General features: G+C 49.3%; 1 protein-coding gene across 3 annotated transcripts in view; it reads left to right on the top strand.

The window, feature by feature from the left end:
* CORO1C (coronin 1C) overlaps positions 1 to 6,591 on the top strand; it is an 81,105-nt gene extending 74,514 nt beyond the window's left edge. For all 3 annotated transcript variants that reach the window (XM_061169427.1, XM_061169429.1, XM_061169428.1), the window contains 4 exons: positions 523 to 668; positions 2,664 to 2,721; positions 2,823 to 3,068; positions 4,166 to 6,591. In XM_061169427.1, the coding sequence (XP_061025410.1) occupies positions 523 to 668; positions 2,664 to 2,721; positions 2,823 to 3,068; positions 4,166 to 4,285 (570 nt within the window). In that variant the 3' untranslated portion in view covers positions 4,286 to 6,591. The remainder of the gene's footprint in view (positions 1 to 522; positions 669 to 2,663; positions 2,722 to 2,822; positions 3,069 to 4,165) is intronic.
* Positions 6,592 to 17,409: the final 10,818 nt, after the last annotated feature.

The raw sequence follows: 17,409 nt of genomic DNA, 5'->3' as shown, positions 1-17,409 counted from the left end.
ATCACAGAACTTGACACCTTGTAATGGGAGAGCATTCTTGTCTGAAGTTAAAGGTTACTCACTAAAACTAATGTCTCTTCATTAGAAAACTCTTACTTCTTATTATCCGATTGTCTGGTGTTAGTGCCCTCAGGTCTGTGCCCATGGAGGAATGCTGAAAAATCAGTAATTGCCCACTAGGTCCTCTTGGTCTTCTGTTTGTTTGTTTGTTTGTTGCGGCGCAGTTGTTGGGCGGAGGTGTTAACCTTTCCGCTCCGACTCTGACTCGGTGCCAGACTCAGTGCAGGCAAGTCAGAAACTTTGGGAGGAGGCGGAGGAGGCTGCTAGCCTTGCATAGGCGAGGGCTTGCTCTGCCAGGAAGAGAAGCCATCATGTGCTCGAGGCAGGCCTCCTAAGGGGAGCAAAGGTCAGCCTGCGTAGCGGAGTCCCAGTCAGTGCTGGGTGTATAGAGGAGAGAGACACCCACCTAAGCCAGATATTCCGGCTAACGTGAAACACAAACCTGTCTCCGATTTCTTATAGGGCGACAGCAGTATCCGCTATTTTGAGATCACGGACGAATCCCCATATGTCCACTACCTCAACACATTCAGCAGCAAGGAGCCTCAGAGGGGGATGGGTTACATGCCCAAGAGGGGACTCGATGTCAACAAATGTGAGATTGCCAGGTAAAGAATCGGTATCGGAAAGTGTTCAGCCTGCTTAGGCCGTTCGTGTCCGCACCTGAGTCTTTCTACCTGTGTGTGTGCAGTAGAATCGTAGAATTAGTATCTTGTTTCCTCCCCGTTCTTAGAAACGTGGAGTTTGAGAGCAAGAAGAAACCCTTCAAAATCATTTAATCCAGCTGTGCCCTCCCCATCCTTCAGATGATAAACTTGAAATGCAGCGGTTAAGAGGCTTCACTGGGGCGTATCATACCCTGATTTAAGTAGTGAAACCATCGTCGCTTGTCTTCAGGCTGCGGCTGTGGCCAGCGTCCCCTGGGAGGCAACCAGGAAGAGCCTGTCCCTGGGATGGAAATGAGGGATGGTTTTCCTGCCCTGCAGAGGGACCAGCCAGGTTCCAAACCGGGTTGTGGAGCCCACAGATCTGAAACTAGAGAAACAAAGATCCACAGTGGGTGTTAGGTTAGCTTGGCTTAGGAAGCTCAGCTGTGTGTTGTAACTTCTGCCTCTCTGGACTACTCTGTGGAGTTTTTATAACACTGCGTTTATATGGACATTTTTCTAAGTGTGCTGACCTGGTCACACAAATAATTGACACTTAGTCTTTAAAAATAGAAGAAATTTTTATGAGCCCTTTTTTTAATATTAATTATTGCACAGTTTTTTTTGTTTTTTTTTTTATAATACCTTCAACTCTATAGCTAGAATAATGAAGGAAAGCTGTCACAGATAATTCTAAATTGTGGTTTAAATCAAACTAATCAAAATGTGGTTCAAAACAGATTGAATCTGAACTTCAAAATTACATTCAGGGTTTGGGAACACATTTATTTTACTGTCATCTAAAAGTTTAAAAGACGTAGTCGGCCCTTTGTATTTGCGAGTTCCAAATCCAAGGATTGAGCATATTTGGAAACAGAAGTTCCAGAAAGTTCCAAAAAGCAAAACTTGAATTTGTGGCGCATGGGAAACCATTTACGTAGCATTTACTTTGTGTTTACAACTGTTTACATAGCATTTACGTTGTACTGGGTATTGTAAGTAATCTAGAATGACTTAGAGTATAAAATGCTGTGCCATGTTATGTAAGGGGCTTGAGCATCCGCAGATTTTGGTGTCCGCGGCAGGTCCTGGAACCCATCCCCCGCAGATACCGAGGGATGACTGTATAAGGAAGTCATTCAGGACGCCTCCTGTTTACTCAGTATTTCTGGGGCGTTGGTTACGTGTTGGGTGCTGTGCTAATCACACGGCCCGGATCCCCTTTCTCTTCATACCCATGCTGTGAGGTGGGTGCTGGTTTACCCACCATGTGGATGAGGAGCTCAAGGCTGGGTCAGGTGGGCACATGCCCAGGTGTGGGGGGGTGGAGCTGGCCATCCAGCCCAGGCCAGCCTTCCCACCACTGAGCCGACTGCACAGGTTTTGGGCTTGGTCTTCCTACTCTTCCCACACCCTGGATAATTCCAGATTTTTCTTGAGTGTTATGCATGATGTGGTTTGCTCGGATGCCAACATTTAATTCCTAGGATTGTTTTCGTTTCCTTTTTAAAAATCCTATTTACACTTACGAATGTTCAGCCACTTCACGTTGGCAGAAGACGTGGCATCCAGGTCATAGGTACTCTCTGAGACATGGGTGTCCATTGTCTTCTGCCTTGGTAATTGTCTTCTGACTTGGTAATTTTCTCATAAGCGGTTCATTGTCGGTGGTGTTAATCATTTCCCCACAGTTGATTTGCCCCCAGGTAATTGGAACTTGACTGTCACCATAATGCGTAGGCCTCTGTTGGTGTCTCCTATCCGCCGTTCCCTAGCATAGCTACTCTCAGCTTCTATTTTCTCCCCTGTGAAATGGGAACGCTGAATTCTACCTGCTCCCCAGGATGCGTCAGATGAGGTGATGGGCAAACACAGAATGTACAAGTGAATTATTAAGCCTGTTACTTGGCCTCCTGTTTCACTTAATGCAACTTTGCCTTTGTTTCTCCTTTGAAGATTCTTCAAACTTCACGAGAGAAAGTGTGAGCCTATTATCATGACTGTCCCCAGGAAGGTAAGTGCCCAGTTGTCTAGGCAATCCATGTTTTAAAAAGATTTTAAAAATCCCAGAGCTCTCTTCCTTACCTGTGGATTTCTCCACTGTGTCTCGTGTAGTCTGACCTTTTCCAGGATGACTTGTACCCTGACACGGCAGGGCCCGAAGCGGCGCTGGAGGCGGAAGAGTGGTTCGAGGGGAGGAATGCAGATCCGCTCCTCATCTCCCTGAAGCACGGATACATTCCCGGCAAAAACAGGGACCTCAAGGTGGTCAAGAAGAACATTCTGGACAGCAAGCCCATGGCAAACAAGAAGTGCGACCTGATCAGCGTCCCCAAGAAGACCACAGACGCGGCCGGCGTGGTAAGGACCGCAGGGCCTGGGGCGTGCTGGGCTGGCTCGGCCTGGCCCTCCCGAACACGCCTGCCAGCCTGGGCGTCTGCGAGCACTGTCCCCGCTGCACGGATGGGGTTCAGTAATGGTAACAGGCACTGTTTGTAGGAACCACCTTGATCACGTGACATTTATGAGTTTGACTCCTTTAGCTCTCTTTTTTATGACGACCAGGATAGAAGTCAGTCTGTTACCGATGCCGGGAAGATGAGGTCCCAGGAAGGAGGGAGTGGTGAGAGATTTTAGAAGTTGCTAAGTGTTTGAGTGACAGAAGGATCTGGAGTGAGTGGGACTTAGAGGCAGAGATGATCTTGGGCATCTTGGCAAGAATTGTTTCAGGGGAGTGATGGAGACCAGAGGCTGACAGTGAAGACCCCTGTGGCCACGGGAGAGCAGGGTCGAGCCAGGGAGGAGAGGGGGCTGGCGTCAGCAGGCTGTAGAATGGAGTTCTGGGGGCCAGGAGGGGCCGGGAATTGTCGATGTGGAGGTGGCAGAAACAAGAGGCAAAGTGCCCTCAGGAGCTAGTGTTTTGGCTGTGACCGAGCAAGCCACACGAGGCACCACAGCTCTGGGGACTGCAGGGTTTCCTGCAGAAGAATCAGCTCCACGAGGGAGAAGCTCAGGCTCTTTAGAGGAGCAGGCAGGGCAAGGGATGTAGTTCCCAAGGACCTTTCTAGGAGCTGATAGGAGCTCAGTAGCCTCTAGAGGGTCACCTGTCACCCTGGTCACATAGAAGATACTCCTGCTGGAGTTGGCTGATCGGGGTGGTTGGGATACGGGGCAGCCTTGCAGGGATCAGTCTCTTCCTGCAGTTTAGTTGTGTCCCAGGAGTCTCCATCCAGCTCGGCGCACAGGTGGGGCCAGGAGCCGTGAAACACTGTCGCTTTGCTGTGGGTGCCAGTTGGCCCAGCCAGCATTCCTGGCATTCCTAAAAGGCTCGGCCTGGCCGCTGCAGCCTGCCACTTCCAAAATGGAAGGTCACAGTTATACCCCGTACATTCTACCTGTGTTGAACGTTGCTGCTTTTTAGTCACCCTCTTCCCTCCCCTCTTTTTTTGTTTCCTTAGCAAAATGAAGCCAAATTGGATGAGATTTTGAAAGAGATCAAATCTATAAAAGACACAATCTGCAATCAAGATGAGCGTATTTCCAAGTTAGAACAGCAGATGGCGAAGATAGCAGCCTGAAGGTCCACCCCCCACCCCGCAGACGGAGCAAGAGCGCGCGCTCGTGGCTGGTAGTTGGTGTGGTCCCAGGGGGGGCGAAGGGAGGCACTGCCACTTGGAGACATTTCAGATCTGTCGACCAGCGATAGGCCACATTCCAGTAAGGACTCAACTCGTCTCCCAAATTTGCAGAAACAAAATGTGATTTAAAAGCTGAGCTTTTTACCAGAAAGCTTTTTTTTGATGTTTTAAGTGTTATGTGACTTGTGAACTTCTAAAAGACAAAAGTGCTACTTTGAAAATCCCAGATATTCTGAATTTTAGAAAACCAACCAATTCTGATTCAGTGTCCTGCCCAAGTACCTTTGTTTTTTTTGTTTTTTTTTTTTACAAACAGGGACCAATGCCACATTGCTTTTTATATTTCTTTTTTTTTTTAATGTTGCCAAAACCAAAAGTAGCTTTTTTTCCTTTGTATTTTGCTACTTTGCAGTATTTGTGTGGGGGGGGTTTTTTTCTCCTTAATTTGAAAGGGACAGCACTGTGTATGTTTATAAACTAAATGAAGATATTATTTTGTATAAACATTCATCTGAGAACAATCAGAGCAGTAGCCACACTGTGCTGGCTTCTTTGCAGCACAAACCTGGTCATCTTAATGACTGTACAAAAGGAAGACTTGAAAAATCATGTGGATTCATATTCCCACCCCTCCCTTTCCAGTTGAGTCTTCTGATCAAAAAAAAAGCTCATATCGAATCGTTTCCTTTCTCTTTTCTAGAAATTGGGTGGTTGTACCAGAATGGAATTTTGCTTCTTGGTTATCCTGTGCTTCAGATGATTATAATCGAACCTAAACTAGCATGTGTTTCTGCGGTTTTGTTACACACATAGAATCTATTAGCTTCATCACTTTAACGTCATGTTCCAGGTTTTGGTCAGTACTTGACAAGGGTGTCCAGGACGAGGAGCCACACGTGCTGTGGGGTGTTCCTTCTTGTCCCTTTCAGCAGCTTGCCTGGCTCCCGAGTACCCTGGGATGGGGTGAGACAGACTAGGGGGCCTGGAGGGAAGCGTTCGCCCCGCATGATCCTCTGCTTTCCCGCGTGTCCCGTGCTGCCCCCTCGCTGTGCTAGACGGGTCCCCCACACCCCTGGAGCTCCTGCCCTTTCTTCTCCCTCCTGTATGCAGCCCCCTCTCTCATGGCTCCCCCGGCCATCCCTCCCTCCTCCTGCCTTTCGGTGCTAACTGCATTCTGCTAAGCTGAGGCCAGAGGGTGCTGTTGAATATTGAGACTGGGGAGGAGGGTCGAGAAGGAAGCAGACGTCTGCTGTAGCTTTGATGGTGCAGCTGGTCCCTGCGCACCCTCTTCACAAACTCCCCCGCGCCCCGCTGCAGCTGCACCATGGCTGGGTCCGAGCACAGAGACTACCCAGCCCCCGGCCAGACACTGAGCTCCCATGGCCTGCCTCACTCCCGGGTTAGCTGGGACTTCTCTCCATTTCCATTTTCTCAGAGTGCGTGCTTGAGAAACAAGATTTAAGGAGCCTCTGCTTTGGAAGGGCTGAGTGGCTGTGGTGGAACGGGAATCGTGTCATGCATTAGGACCACGGCGGGGGCGCTTGCACGTGCTCTTGCTGGCGTGGGGACGGTTCGGGACCGGCTGGAAGCGTCTGTGTGCGGGGACCCAGGCTGAGGCAGAGTGTGGCGTCGGTGGGTTGGGCTGCATGGTCGAGCTGTCCTCGTGTCTGAGTAGAAAAGAAGGTACCATGTTCTTTACCAGTCCTGGGATTGCTGTCTCCGTGGTTTCAGGGCATCTGAATGTTTGGTGTGGTTTTGTGTGTGCGTGCGTGTGTGTTTTAAATATTAAAGTGGATAATGAGGTGTTAAGAAAACAATAATTACAGTGATTTATATTCAAACCTGTATGTGTTTCTTTATCAACATGATCTGCTGAGGACCTTCATTTTTAAGATTCAGAAGTGTTCTACGGTTCTGACACCCAATTAATTAAGTGAACAAAATTGTTGATGGTGGTGAAACACCGTAGGGAATGTGGTTCGGAGAGAAGAGGAGGGCAAGGGCGAGTTATCCTGATCTTAGTGTGTAGTGTATGGCTTATTTAATGAACGGATTCCCCGCCAGTCTCAGTTGGCGCCTCAAGCTCTGTGGATTATTTTTCCTGTTTTGCCTTTTTTTTTTTTTTTAAATCCGTGCTATCCCAGAGGAAAACCAGTGAATTACTCCTAGATCGGCTCTTATAGAGCGGCCATCGTATTCTGTCAAAACACTTGCTTCCATTTTCAAAGATAAAAAAAAAAAATCATTGGTTACCAAACGGTGTCCGTGTTTATTTCGCACGCCCACTGTCTTTGAGGCAGCACGCAGCTTGCTGCCTGACCCAGTGTCTCTGACCCGGTGGAACCACCCTCTCGGGGGGTAAGTACGGGGCACATGTGGGTGGGCCCCGGGTTCCGCAGGTGGAGTGGGGTCTGTCCTGCCTCCAGCCTCTGCCAGGGGCGGATCTGGGGCAGATAGCCTAGTCTGGATGAGCCTCGAATTGTGAAGGAGGGACGAGACTTGCGTAGAGTTCAGGTGAGAGGAATAGCCGCGTCTGGCCACCCAAGGAGCCCACTGCACGGCCACCATGGGTCCTACGACAAGCTGATTCCCTGGGAATCAGGGCCTTGGAAAGCAGCTCTTTCTTCGGTAGGAAGCCCAGTACTCTTGGCTTAGCTGTGCTTTTTATTCCAGCAGAAGGTTTTCAAGGTCACTTGAATTTCTTGGCCCTCTCTTCGCTTCCCTATTTGCACTGAAACATTGACCCATGACATCTCAGTGATGGTAGCAAAGAACTTCCCTCCGTTTGGTTTTTCTAAATGCCACTATGATGACTAGTTGGCACGAAGCCTCCCGTCCTCGAACACCCTCTCCTGAAGTCGCTGTAGTCTGTGCGGCAGCGGCGGCCAGGGTCGTGGTCAGCCCGTCTGCGGTTGCAGGAAGTGGAAGTCGGCTGCTTCCGTCTGCAGCCCCTCGGTGCCCCCCGTCAGGGGGCAGATGCATGGTGCGGGACGTTTACGACCGACTGGTTTCTCACTTTGGCCGCCTTGCTCCTTTGCCAGAAGACCCAGGGTTACCACGTTGGCCCCAGTCAGCAGCCAGCCAAGCCCCGTGGAGGGAGAACTTACGTTTTTTAAAGCCTCCTTTCCTTGCTGTACTCGGTGTTCTGTGTCCAGAAGAATTCTGGTTGGCTCTTCAGAATCACTTAACTCGAAGCGGCCCTTCCCTTTCTGCTGATAACACGTTCCCACGTCCTAAAGCCATCACTGGGTCACAGACCCGAGACGGTCAAGGACACACACCTCTCCTTCTGCAGGTGGGCAGCTGCACAGTGCCCTTTGTTCCTTTTTCAGATGAAAAACGTTTTTTCCTCCACTGCTGGAGGGAGTGTGTGTAAATTGGTACTGTTACCGAGGGCAGGTTGACAGGGTAGATAGGAGTTTTCGACGTTCTTACCTGTTAGCCCAGGATTTTCACCTCTGGGAATTTTGTCCCAAGGACACTAGCGGGAGGCATGTTTGGGAACTGGAAGAGTGAAAATTAGTCCAGCAGGGTGGCTCGATTATTAACCACCCCAGAACAGATTGTTTTTGACAAACCATTTTAGGGATATGTGCCTATATTGATATAATGAATATTTCTGTGTAGGGTGAAGACCACAAATGTTGCTATGTAGGGTAGCAGTTGTGGGTAATTTTTCATTAATTGGATTTTTTCTGAATTTCTAAATTTCCTATAAATGTCTTTATTCCTAGAAATAAGTTATTAAAAGTAATGTATGAGTGATGAATTAATAGTACCTTAAAGCAGGCATCATAAGTCAGAGGTGGGGAAGGAAGTGGTGGGACATTGAAGTCGCTCTGGGGGCAGGGACTCCTTAGCGCCTCCCAGCAACACCAGTGTCCGTGCTTAATGGGGTCAGTAGTTTTGTTTTCAAATTTAGAAGTAAAAATAAGTCCCTTTTTATCTAGACTTCAGACTGGCAATAGAATAAATCACAAGGGAAAAGATAGGTTGGCTGCGGAAAAATCAAATTACATATTCAATATGTCCAAAAAGCGAAGGAAGACCATGGAAACCGGGAAATATGTTTCCAACCAATACAGTATGGGATAATATCTTTTAGTATGCTTAATCCGAATCCCAGCTGCCGCCTCTGTTTGAATGGGATGGTTTCACCTCCCTGGTGGTGTGTGTCCAATTTTAAGTCCGAGAGGGTCTTGACATGCAGATAGCAGTGTTCTTTGTCCCGCCCCCAGGAATTTAGTCCACCAGCAACCGGTTTAACACAAACTTAGAAGTGGAAGGAGTTTGCTAGGAGACGCTAGTCATAGTGTGCTTGGGGCAAGTTCCTGGAATGGAAAAGTGGAGAGAGAGAAATTACTCCTGGTCCAAAGATCCTCAGGGGTCAGGTGGCTGCCAAGTTTGGTAGACGGGTTGCAACCTTGAGGAAGGTGAGCTGAGAGAGGCTGGTGGGCTCTTTGAGGTTCAGTGTAGTTTCACGTTACTGCATGAAAATGAAACTGGGTGAGAAAGCTGATTTTCAGAGCCTGAGTTCATGAATGGGGGGGGCGGGGAGTGTTGGGGGGAGGAACCCAGCTCCCGTGAGGGGAGAGCAGTGCTGGTCCCGATTCCCGGGGAGCCGGGTCAGACCGGAAGTTAATCCACTGAAACACTCAGCTCAGGAGGTTGGGAAGCAGTTGAAAAGCAAGTGGACGGATCTCTTCTGTTACCAGAATCACTAGGTGCTGAGTTTTTTGTTGTTGTTTTTTTAATGGAGGCTTCCTCATGCTGATCTGAAAGACTCAATGTTTTTGGAAAGGATGATGTGGTGGGTTTGGAGCAGCACTGGAGAGAAATGATTCAGACAAAGGCCCGGCAGACAGTTGTGGGTATAGGGAAAGCTTTGGGTTGAAAGAAACGGACAGTCATCAGTGTCTGAAAGGGGAAGAGCAAGGAGCTGGCCTGGTGTCGGGTGCTCTGCTTGAGGGCTTCAAACACAAAGTAAGTGCCTTCCCCACGTTCACGGCCCACTAGTCCAGGTGATGCGGACCGATCACAGTGTGAACGGGTCACGCACAGCGTCCCGGGGCCCCTGAGGTGCTGCAGCAGCTGAGGGGGCAGGGCAGCCTTCACCTTCTTCACAGCCCTGCTCTCTTCTCATTACTCATTTCTAAACCACCCCTCCCCACCATGGTTCCATTCATCTTGGCATTCACTGAGGAAATACGAGATTTTAAGGGGCCTGCAGAAAATTGGAGTGGAGCCAGTGACCAAGTGGCCCAGCCAGGAAACATTGTTTGGACTGAAGCTCAGTTCCCTGAAGGTAGAGAAATCAACCTTCAGGGTTTCAGCAACAAAATCCAAGCTTTGGAGCTCTAAGCGACGAGGTCTGAGAACTGGGAAGTTGCCCCATATATAATAGGAAGTTGTTTCAGGTTCATTTCTGTGTCAAGATGCTATTTGGATTGTAGAATGTAGACAAAGCACCTCCTGGTTAACGTACTGCCATTCTCAACTGCAGTTCCCAAAGTGACAAGCGAGTTCTTACCACCCTGGCCAGTTTCCACCAGGGCAATGGATTCAAATGTCACAAAAGACGGCAAGGTGGAGATTCCCATATGGGCATCTGGGCACCTGCCAGAAACCCCCCCTTGTAGAGTGACCAGACCATTGTTTGAACAGCCTTGTAACTGGTTCCTCTACCTCTGCCTGCCTGTTCTCTTTTTTGCTTCCAGAATGATGTTTTCTAGAACAGAATCTGTCAAGATCTCTGAGAGAGACATAAGTGGTTCCCCTCTTCAGCTCTTCAGCTTCCCCTAGGAGAGCCCCCTTGACTTGGCCCCTGCCTCCCTCCCACCTGGTTCCTGTCTCCTCTCAGCTACTCATGTTGGCTCCAGCTTCAAAATACATCCATATTCCAGCTACTTCTCACACCGCTGCTGTAACCCTGCTAGTTCATGCCCCCATCATCTCTGAAATGAGCTGAGCTTCTGTACTGTGTTCTCCAGAGAAATGGAAGTAATAAGATGTGTCCGTATACATAGTGAGAGATTCATTATAAGAATGGGCTCACATGATTATGGAGGCCAAGCTCCCACATCTCCAGTCAGCCAACTGGAGACCCAGTGTTTCAGTTTGAGTCCAAAGGCAGCAAAAAACCAAGCTCAGAGGCAGTCAGACAAGGAGTTCCCGCTTACTGAGGCTTTCTGTTCCAGTCTGGTCTTCAACTGATTGGATGAGGCCCACCCACTCACACTGGGCAGGGCAGTCTGCTTTCCTCAGTCCACCAATTCAAATGTTCATCTCACCCAGAAACATCTTCCCAGACACACCCAGAATAATACTTGACCAAATTTCTAGGTACCCTGTGGCCCAGTCAAGCTGACACATAAAAGTTAACCATCACATCTTCCAAACCAAGCTTCCTGTTGTCCCCTGCTTTAGTCTGTTCTCAACACAGCAACCAGAGTAACCTCTTAAGGTATGAAGGCAGGGTTGGGTAAACAAAGGCCCACAGGCCAAATCCAGCCCACTGAAAGTTTCTGTACAGCCCACAAGCTAAGAAGAGCTTTTTTACATTTTGAAATGGCTGGAAAAAACCCAGTGACAAGTAAAAATTACGTCAAATTCAAGTTTTAGTGTCCATAAATTTTATTGGAACATAGCCACGCCCATTTGTTTGAGCAGCATCTATGGCTGCTTTCACTCTACACCCTCAGAGTTGAGTAGTTACAATGAGACCCAATGGTCACAAAGCCTGAAATATTTACAATCTGGCCCTTTAGGAAAAAGTTGGCTGACTCCTGTTTTTAGGCCCCAAACCCTCCATTGGCTTTTCATCCCACTCAGAATAAGAGCTATAAGATCCTCACAATAAGTTGAAGCTGGCCCTCGATTTCCTGACCTCTTCTGATGTCCCCTGGTCACAAGGCCTCCTACCTCTGAGCTTTCACATGTGCTGTTCTCTCTGGACCACCCATCCTTTCCCCCACCCCCAGTGTCTGCAGGGCTCATAACACCTATCACCACCAGCTCTATCAACTCATTGAGTTTCTGTCTCTCCCAAATTGAATGAGAACAGGACAGGAACTTGACTGTGGTATCCCTAGATTCTGGCATATGGTGTTAATAAATACTTGTTGAATGAGTGAATTGAAAGTATAGACATTATTATCTGAGATGGGGGTACCTATTGGATTATCTGGGCAACAGTGCTTTGCTTCCAGATTATGACCCTCCCCTGTCCACAGTCCACCCCAGGCTGGACCAGCGAGCCCGCCACCTTCAGTGCCGGCAAATCTGAACTCTCCTTTACAAAGGCCTGGGATTTGGGGGTGCAGGGAGCTAGCAGGCAGGCAGGACAGGTACACAGTGATGGAGAAAGCGCTCTGGGTCCCTTCTCCCTAAGTCCATGCCCGAGATCCTGCTGCACGAGTTACCCCAGGAATCCTACTGCCGCCTAAGCTCGTTTGAGTTGAGTTTGTCTGCAACCAAAACTCCTGCCTCATGCAGCTCTGTCTCCCTCATCAGAGGCCCTTGAGTTCCGAGGTCCAGAGTTCTTCATCTTTGTACCTTTAGGGCCAAGCCCAGGCCCAGTGCTTGGGGTGGCTCCCTGGAGGCATTGATTTCTTCAGCTGCTGTGCTCCTTGGAGAAATCATGGAGTCTGGAGCACTTTTTTAGATTTGGTTGCCTTCTGGCCGTCTAGGTCTGGGACCAGCCCCTGCGCTGGCCACTGTCCACCCTAAGCTGACCCAGTGAGCCCTGGAGAGTCCCTGTTCACTCTGGAGGACTGGCTGGCTTTGCAGGCTCCCATCCCAGCAGCCAGCTCCTGAGAGGCAGCCAGAATCGGGCTGAATGTGAACTCCTCAAAGTTCTGTTCCCATTTGAGAGGGGAATTGTTGCAGGAAGAGGGACCCCTTCCAGGGCCCAAGAGTGGACTCTTGTCTAACACTCAGAAATGAATTGTCTGAGGAGACACACGTGCTGACAAAGCAAGAGACTTCATTGGGAAGGGGCGCCCGGGCCGAGAGCAGCAGGGTGAGGGAACCCAGGAGAACTGCTCTGCCACGTGGCTCGCAGTCTCGGGTTTAATGGTGATGGGGTTAGTTTCCGGGTTGCCTCTGGCCAATCATTCTGACTCATGGTCCTTCCCGGTGGCACGCGCATCACTCAGCCAAGATAGATTCCAGCGAGAAGGATTCTGGGAGGTTGGTAGGACATATGGACCGGCGTCTCCTGACCTTTCCCGAATTCTTCTGGTTGGTGGTAGCTTGTCAGTTCTGCATTCCTTACCAGGAGGTCCTGTTGTCAGGTAACTCATGCAAGTGGTTACTATTGGGCCTTGCCAGGGAGGGCAGTTTTGTTCATTGGTTCCCATAACAGAATGACGTCCTGGCTGTGGTGGCCCCCAAAGTGGCCATTTCCCCTTTGGACATTCAAATCAACCAATGGCAGCCTGTGAGCCGTCCCTTGGGTCAAAGAGGGTGTGTGGGGAGGAGGAAGGGAAGGGCAAGCATTTGGGTTTGGTTCCCCTCTGCCTCTCCAGGGCTGGGCCCTTTATTAGAATATCTCTGTTCTCTGTTTCATGAGACCTTTGCTTTCACTTGAACAAAGGGTCCTGTGGGTATATTTGAAAACTGCTGCGCTGCCAGCTGGACTCCTGTTTGTCTGAGAGGAAGCCACAGGCTTTGCAGTCTGGCCCACCTGGACCCTTCCCTGAGCCCCAGCTTCCTAGGAGGCATGATGGCCACTTAGGAAGGCAGGCATGATTCTATGGGATGCCACCCCTGTTTTCCTGCAGTTTTTTCCATTTTCAGGGAAATGGGCATAGGGTCCTACAGGAAGTGGACATCTTGTGAGGGAGGGGCCCCGTGGGTTCCCAGCAAATTACAAAGATGATCGGATCTCAGCTACTCCTGGCCTTTCAGATACAGTCCTTGCCTATCCACATATTTCCAGAAGTCCACAAGTGTTTTTTTGTTTGTTTGTTTTTTCTCGTTTTCCTCAATAACTGACCAGCTTATGTCTGGTGAATACCACGTTGAAGCTAAGCTTTGCTGGCTTTGGCCACCTAATGCTTCCTCTCTTTGTCTCTATGGTATTAAGTTTCATAAGAACAGTTTCCCACCGCACTCCACAACCAGAAACGACTAAGGAGCAACAACCAAATAGGCCTCGGCACAAGCAGAGCTGTACAGGCAGTGGTGAGGCCGTTGGGTCTGGGTGCCCACCGTGAGGCTGTGACCGTCACCATGTGGCAGCTGCAGCACTTTCACCCATCAGCTGACGGAAGCATGACCGCATTTAGCGCACAAATGATCATCTAGGAGGGTCCGAGTATAAGGAGGTTGTGGACTGTTTGGATATCAAATCCTTAGTCGTCCAGTTGGCGGCCCAAGGAGCCACGCCGTTCCCTTTAAGATGGGGCTGCTCCAGCAGTAACAGGCTTTAGTTAATGCCCAGGACCACATTTTCCCAAAAGGCCCATAAATGGGCCTTTGTTCCCTTCCCAAAAGGCCCACCACTGGACTCTGATAGAGAAAGGAACTTAACACCCATTGGCTTTGCTGATAGTAATTCCTGCTCCACACCCCAGCTGCTCACTTCAGGTTAGAGGGTGGTGGGGAGCATTGCATCCCCTTGGACCAATCATCGCAGGCAGGGCCAGCCAGGAAAAGCTGGAATTACTTACATATTTATTCAACAGCCTTTTATCTGATTGAACGCAGGCTCTGTAATTAGACAGCCTGGGTTCAAACCCTGGTTCTGCCACTAACTAGCTGTGTGACCTTAGGCAAGTTACTTAATCTCTCTGGGCCTTGGTTTTTCTCATCTATAAAATGGGAATACTAATAGTACCTACCTCATGGGGCAATTGTGACGATGAAACAAATTAGCATATATCAAGAGCCTAGGACACTGTCTGGCACAGAGAAGCACCTGATAAATGTTAGCAGTTTTTATTCCTATGTGCCAGGCTCTGTGCTTGGCCCAGGAGATGCCACAGTGAACAAAACAGACATGGTTTTCTCCTGGGGCTTCTGGGGAAATAGACATTTATTAGATAATCCCATGTACATTGGAGAGGGGCACAGGGTTCTGAGATCGCAGAATGGGGCAGGGTGGGCAGGACAGGCTTTTCCTGAGGAGGGGGCACGTGAACTGGGTCTGAAGAGTGAGGAGGGGTTACCCAGGTGATGACCAGTAAAGACTGCTCCAGGCAGAAGGAACTGTGCATGCAAAGACCCTGTGTCAGGGGGAAATATAAAAGGAGCTTTAAAAAAAAGGAGCTGGAGCAGAGAACAAGGGGGCATGTGAATGACATGAGGCCAGGGGTGAGGGGGGTGGTTAGGCATTGCCAGCCATTATGGTGATTTGAATCTTTATTCTAAAAACAGTGGGGAGCCATTGAATCCTGCATAGGGAGAGAGTTCTGCACTTGGAGCAAAGAAGGGGCTTCTGCTCTTATTCATTGAGGAATGGCATCCTGAAACCTATGGCAGGTTTTGCTCTTGAGTTTTAGGGTAAATGGACTCAGGGAGTCAAAGAGGTGAGGCAGCTGGCCTCTGCCTATATCGGCAGCCCTACCTATTTACTCTCAGGCCTTAACTGAGTCGTTTCATTGTTTTGCACTAAGCATTCAAATCTCCGTTTTCCAGATGATCCAACCTCAGAGAGCTCGAGTGAATTCCCTAAAGCCACACAGAAAATGTGAAGCAAGGACCCAATTCTCCTGATTCTTAGGCCTGTGTTTTCTACCCAGCTGCATTCAGTGGCCCTACCTGGTAGCTTTTGGCCTGACCACTAACCTGAAGGCCCCAAGAGGACAAGGACAGTGTGTGTCCTGCTTGTGGCTCATCCCAGTGCCCGGTGCCTGTCAGGGCTCAATAAATGTGCCCTGCACTGAGAAAGCCGGCAGTGTAGTCTTAAGGGGACCAGTGTTTCTTTCTGCCCATCAGTGGGGACCAGGTGGGTCCCTTTTCCAGTCTGGTTCTCCTCATAGCCAGTGACTTCCATTTTTCTAGGTCAGGGGTCAGCAAACTGCAGACTGTGGGACAAATTCACCTGTTTTTGTAAATAAATTCCACCTGTTTTTGTAAATAAAATTCTGTTGGGACACAGCCATGCTCATTCATTTACATATGGACCATGGCTGTTTCCATGTTACAACTGCAGAGTTGAATAGTTATTGACAGATCCACAAAGCTGAAAAGATTTGCTCTCTGGCCCTTTATAGAAAAAGCTCCCTGATTCTATTCTAGGGAATGCGTTGTTCTCTGAGAGTTTAAGTCTATGATATGAGCAGGTTCTTAAACCCCTCCAGAGAATCTTCCATGGAGATCTTCCATAGTCAGGCTGAGCAGCATTTGGAGAAGTGATATCATTGGTCCCATCGCTGTGGCCAGGGGGCATTGGGAAACCATGGTTGGCAGCCCCAAAAAACACAAGGTTGTGGGGGGGGAGGAGCTGCCCCCAAAGACCCCATAAGGATAGAAACAGACAAAAGCAGCAGATTGTCTAGCCATCCTGAAATGTAGGGTGTCTGTAAAGTCCTCGTACAATTTAAAATCTGTTTCCTGATCATAAAGCTGACATATACATCATTATATACATTTTTCTATTTAAAATTATAGAAAAGGAAAATAGAAAGAAAGGGCCACTGTCATGCTTACAGGACACTGTAAGCTTTTTTTTCAGTCCATCCTCTAAGCACCCACACCCCGTTGAAAGTATGCTGTTTATACATTTTTATACCCTGCTTTTACACCTAACGAGGTGTGAGTGCATTACAAGCATTCAGCATAAATGTGACTTTAACCCCTGCGTCTTATCCCATTAAGGGACAGGTTTCCATTGTATGGGACTTGAATGTTTCTTCCCAATATTTCTTAGATGAAATATCATTGCTTCAATCTTTGAAGGCATTCTGGAGTACTTTTCTGGGTTCCGTTTGTGGAAGTGGATACCTGCTCACTTTGAATGCTTGCATCTTACAGGTGTTTATGGGCCACGAGGTGTGCTGTGCTTTTATGGTCTTCGCACAGGCGCCAAGAACCAGCATCCTCTTAGCAATATTTCCTCCTCTACAAGGCAGATTTAGCGGCACAAGTCTTCCCTTGACATAGCTTTACCTGCTGCTAAATTATTACCTTCCCCCTTACATAGAGCACTTGCTGGTATAGAGAAGATTCACCAGCACTCAAATACTCAGCCAGCACGATCCCAGGCCAGGGGTGGAGGTTGGGGGCTTTTTTCTGGCTCCCTGGACTCTGCCGCTGACTCTGTGTGACCTTGAGCAAGGCACAGCCTCGCTCTGAGCCTCAGCATCCTCACCTCCAAAGGCTGCTGTGAGCCTACGAGCGGATAGATGCAGAGCGTCGGGCGCATAGCAGAGGCCAAGGAAATGTTAAGCGTTTGTATTACGAGGCTTTGCAGGTGAGGAAACTGAGGCTCCAGAGAAGTGACTTGCCTAGGTCACGCAGCTTGTAAAAGGCCAGTTACGAGGCCCCTGGTCTTGAGAGTGGTCCCTTCCAGGGCACTGCTCCTGGATGGTTCTCAAAGCTCATAGGGGCATAAGGGACTGGGGGGCTGGACAGTGGCAGAATTAACTTTTCCCCAGGCTGTGCCCAAATCTTCTGAGAAGCAGCTTGTAGCTGCATGAGGGTCAGGGAGGAAAGGAGACATCTGGGAGATGCGGGGCTCTGCATCTGCTTGCTCTGGACCCCCTGGCCAGTACCCCACCCCAGTGCCGCAGGTGCAGCTAACAGCCTCTGATACCCCATTCAGAATAGAACAAATGACCAGGTCCCCTGGCCCTATGGCCTGGGAGGGGCTGGTCCCTGCTCTAGGACAACCAACTCATCCCAGTTTGCCTGGAGCTGACCCAGTTTTAGCACTGAAGTCCCGTATCCCAGGAGCCCGCTCAGTCCCAGGCAGGCGGGGATGGTCAGTCACTCTCTGTGTAGACTGTCGGCCCAGAGCTGGACTCTCACTGGGTCTTGCCTGCTGCAAAGTCATGGCTGTTCCCCTCTCCACCCCAACAGGTGGGCGATTGGCCTGCTAGAAGTTCCTGTCAGAGCCA

Source organism: Eubalaena glacialis, chromosome 15, assembly GCF_028564815.1.
Source record: "Eubalaena glacialis isolate mEubGla1 chromosome 15, mEubGla1.1.hap2.+ XY, whole genome shotgun sequence".
NCBI lineage: Eukaryota > Metazoa > Chordata > Mammalia > Artiodactyla > Balaenidae > Eubalaena > Eubalaena glacialis.
The sequence above is the reverse complement of the archived record's forward strand: the minus strand, read 5'-3'. Positions and strand labels throughout refer to the sequence as shown.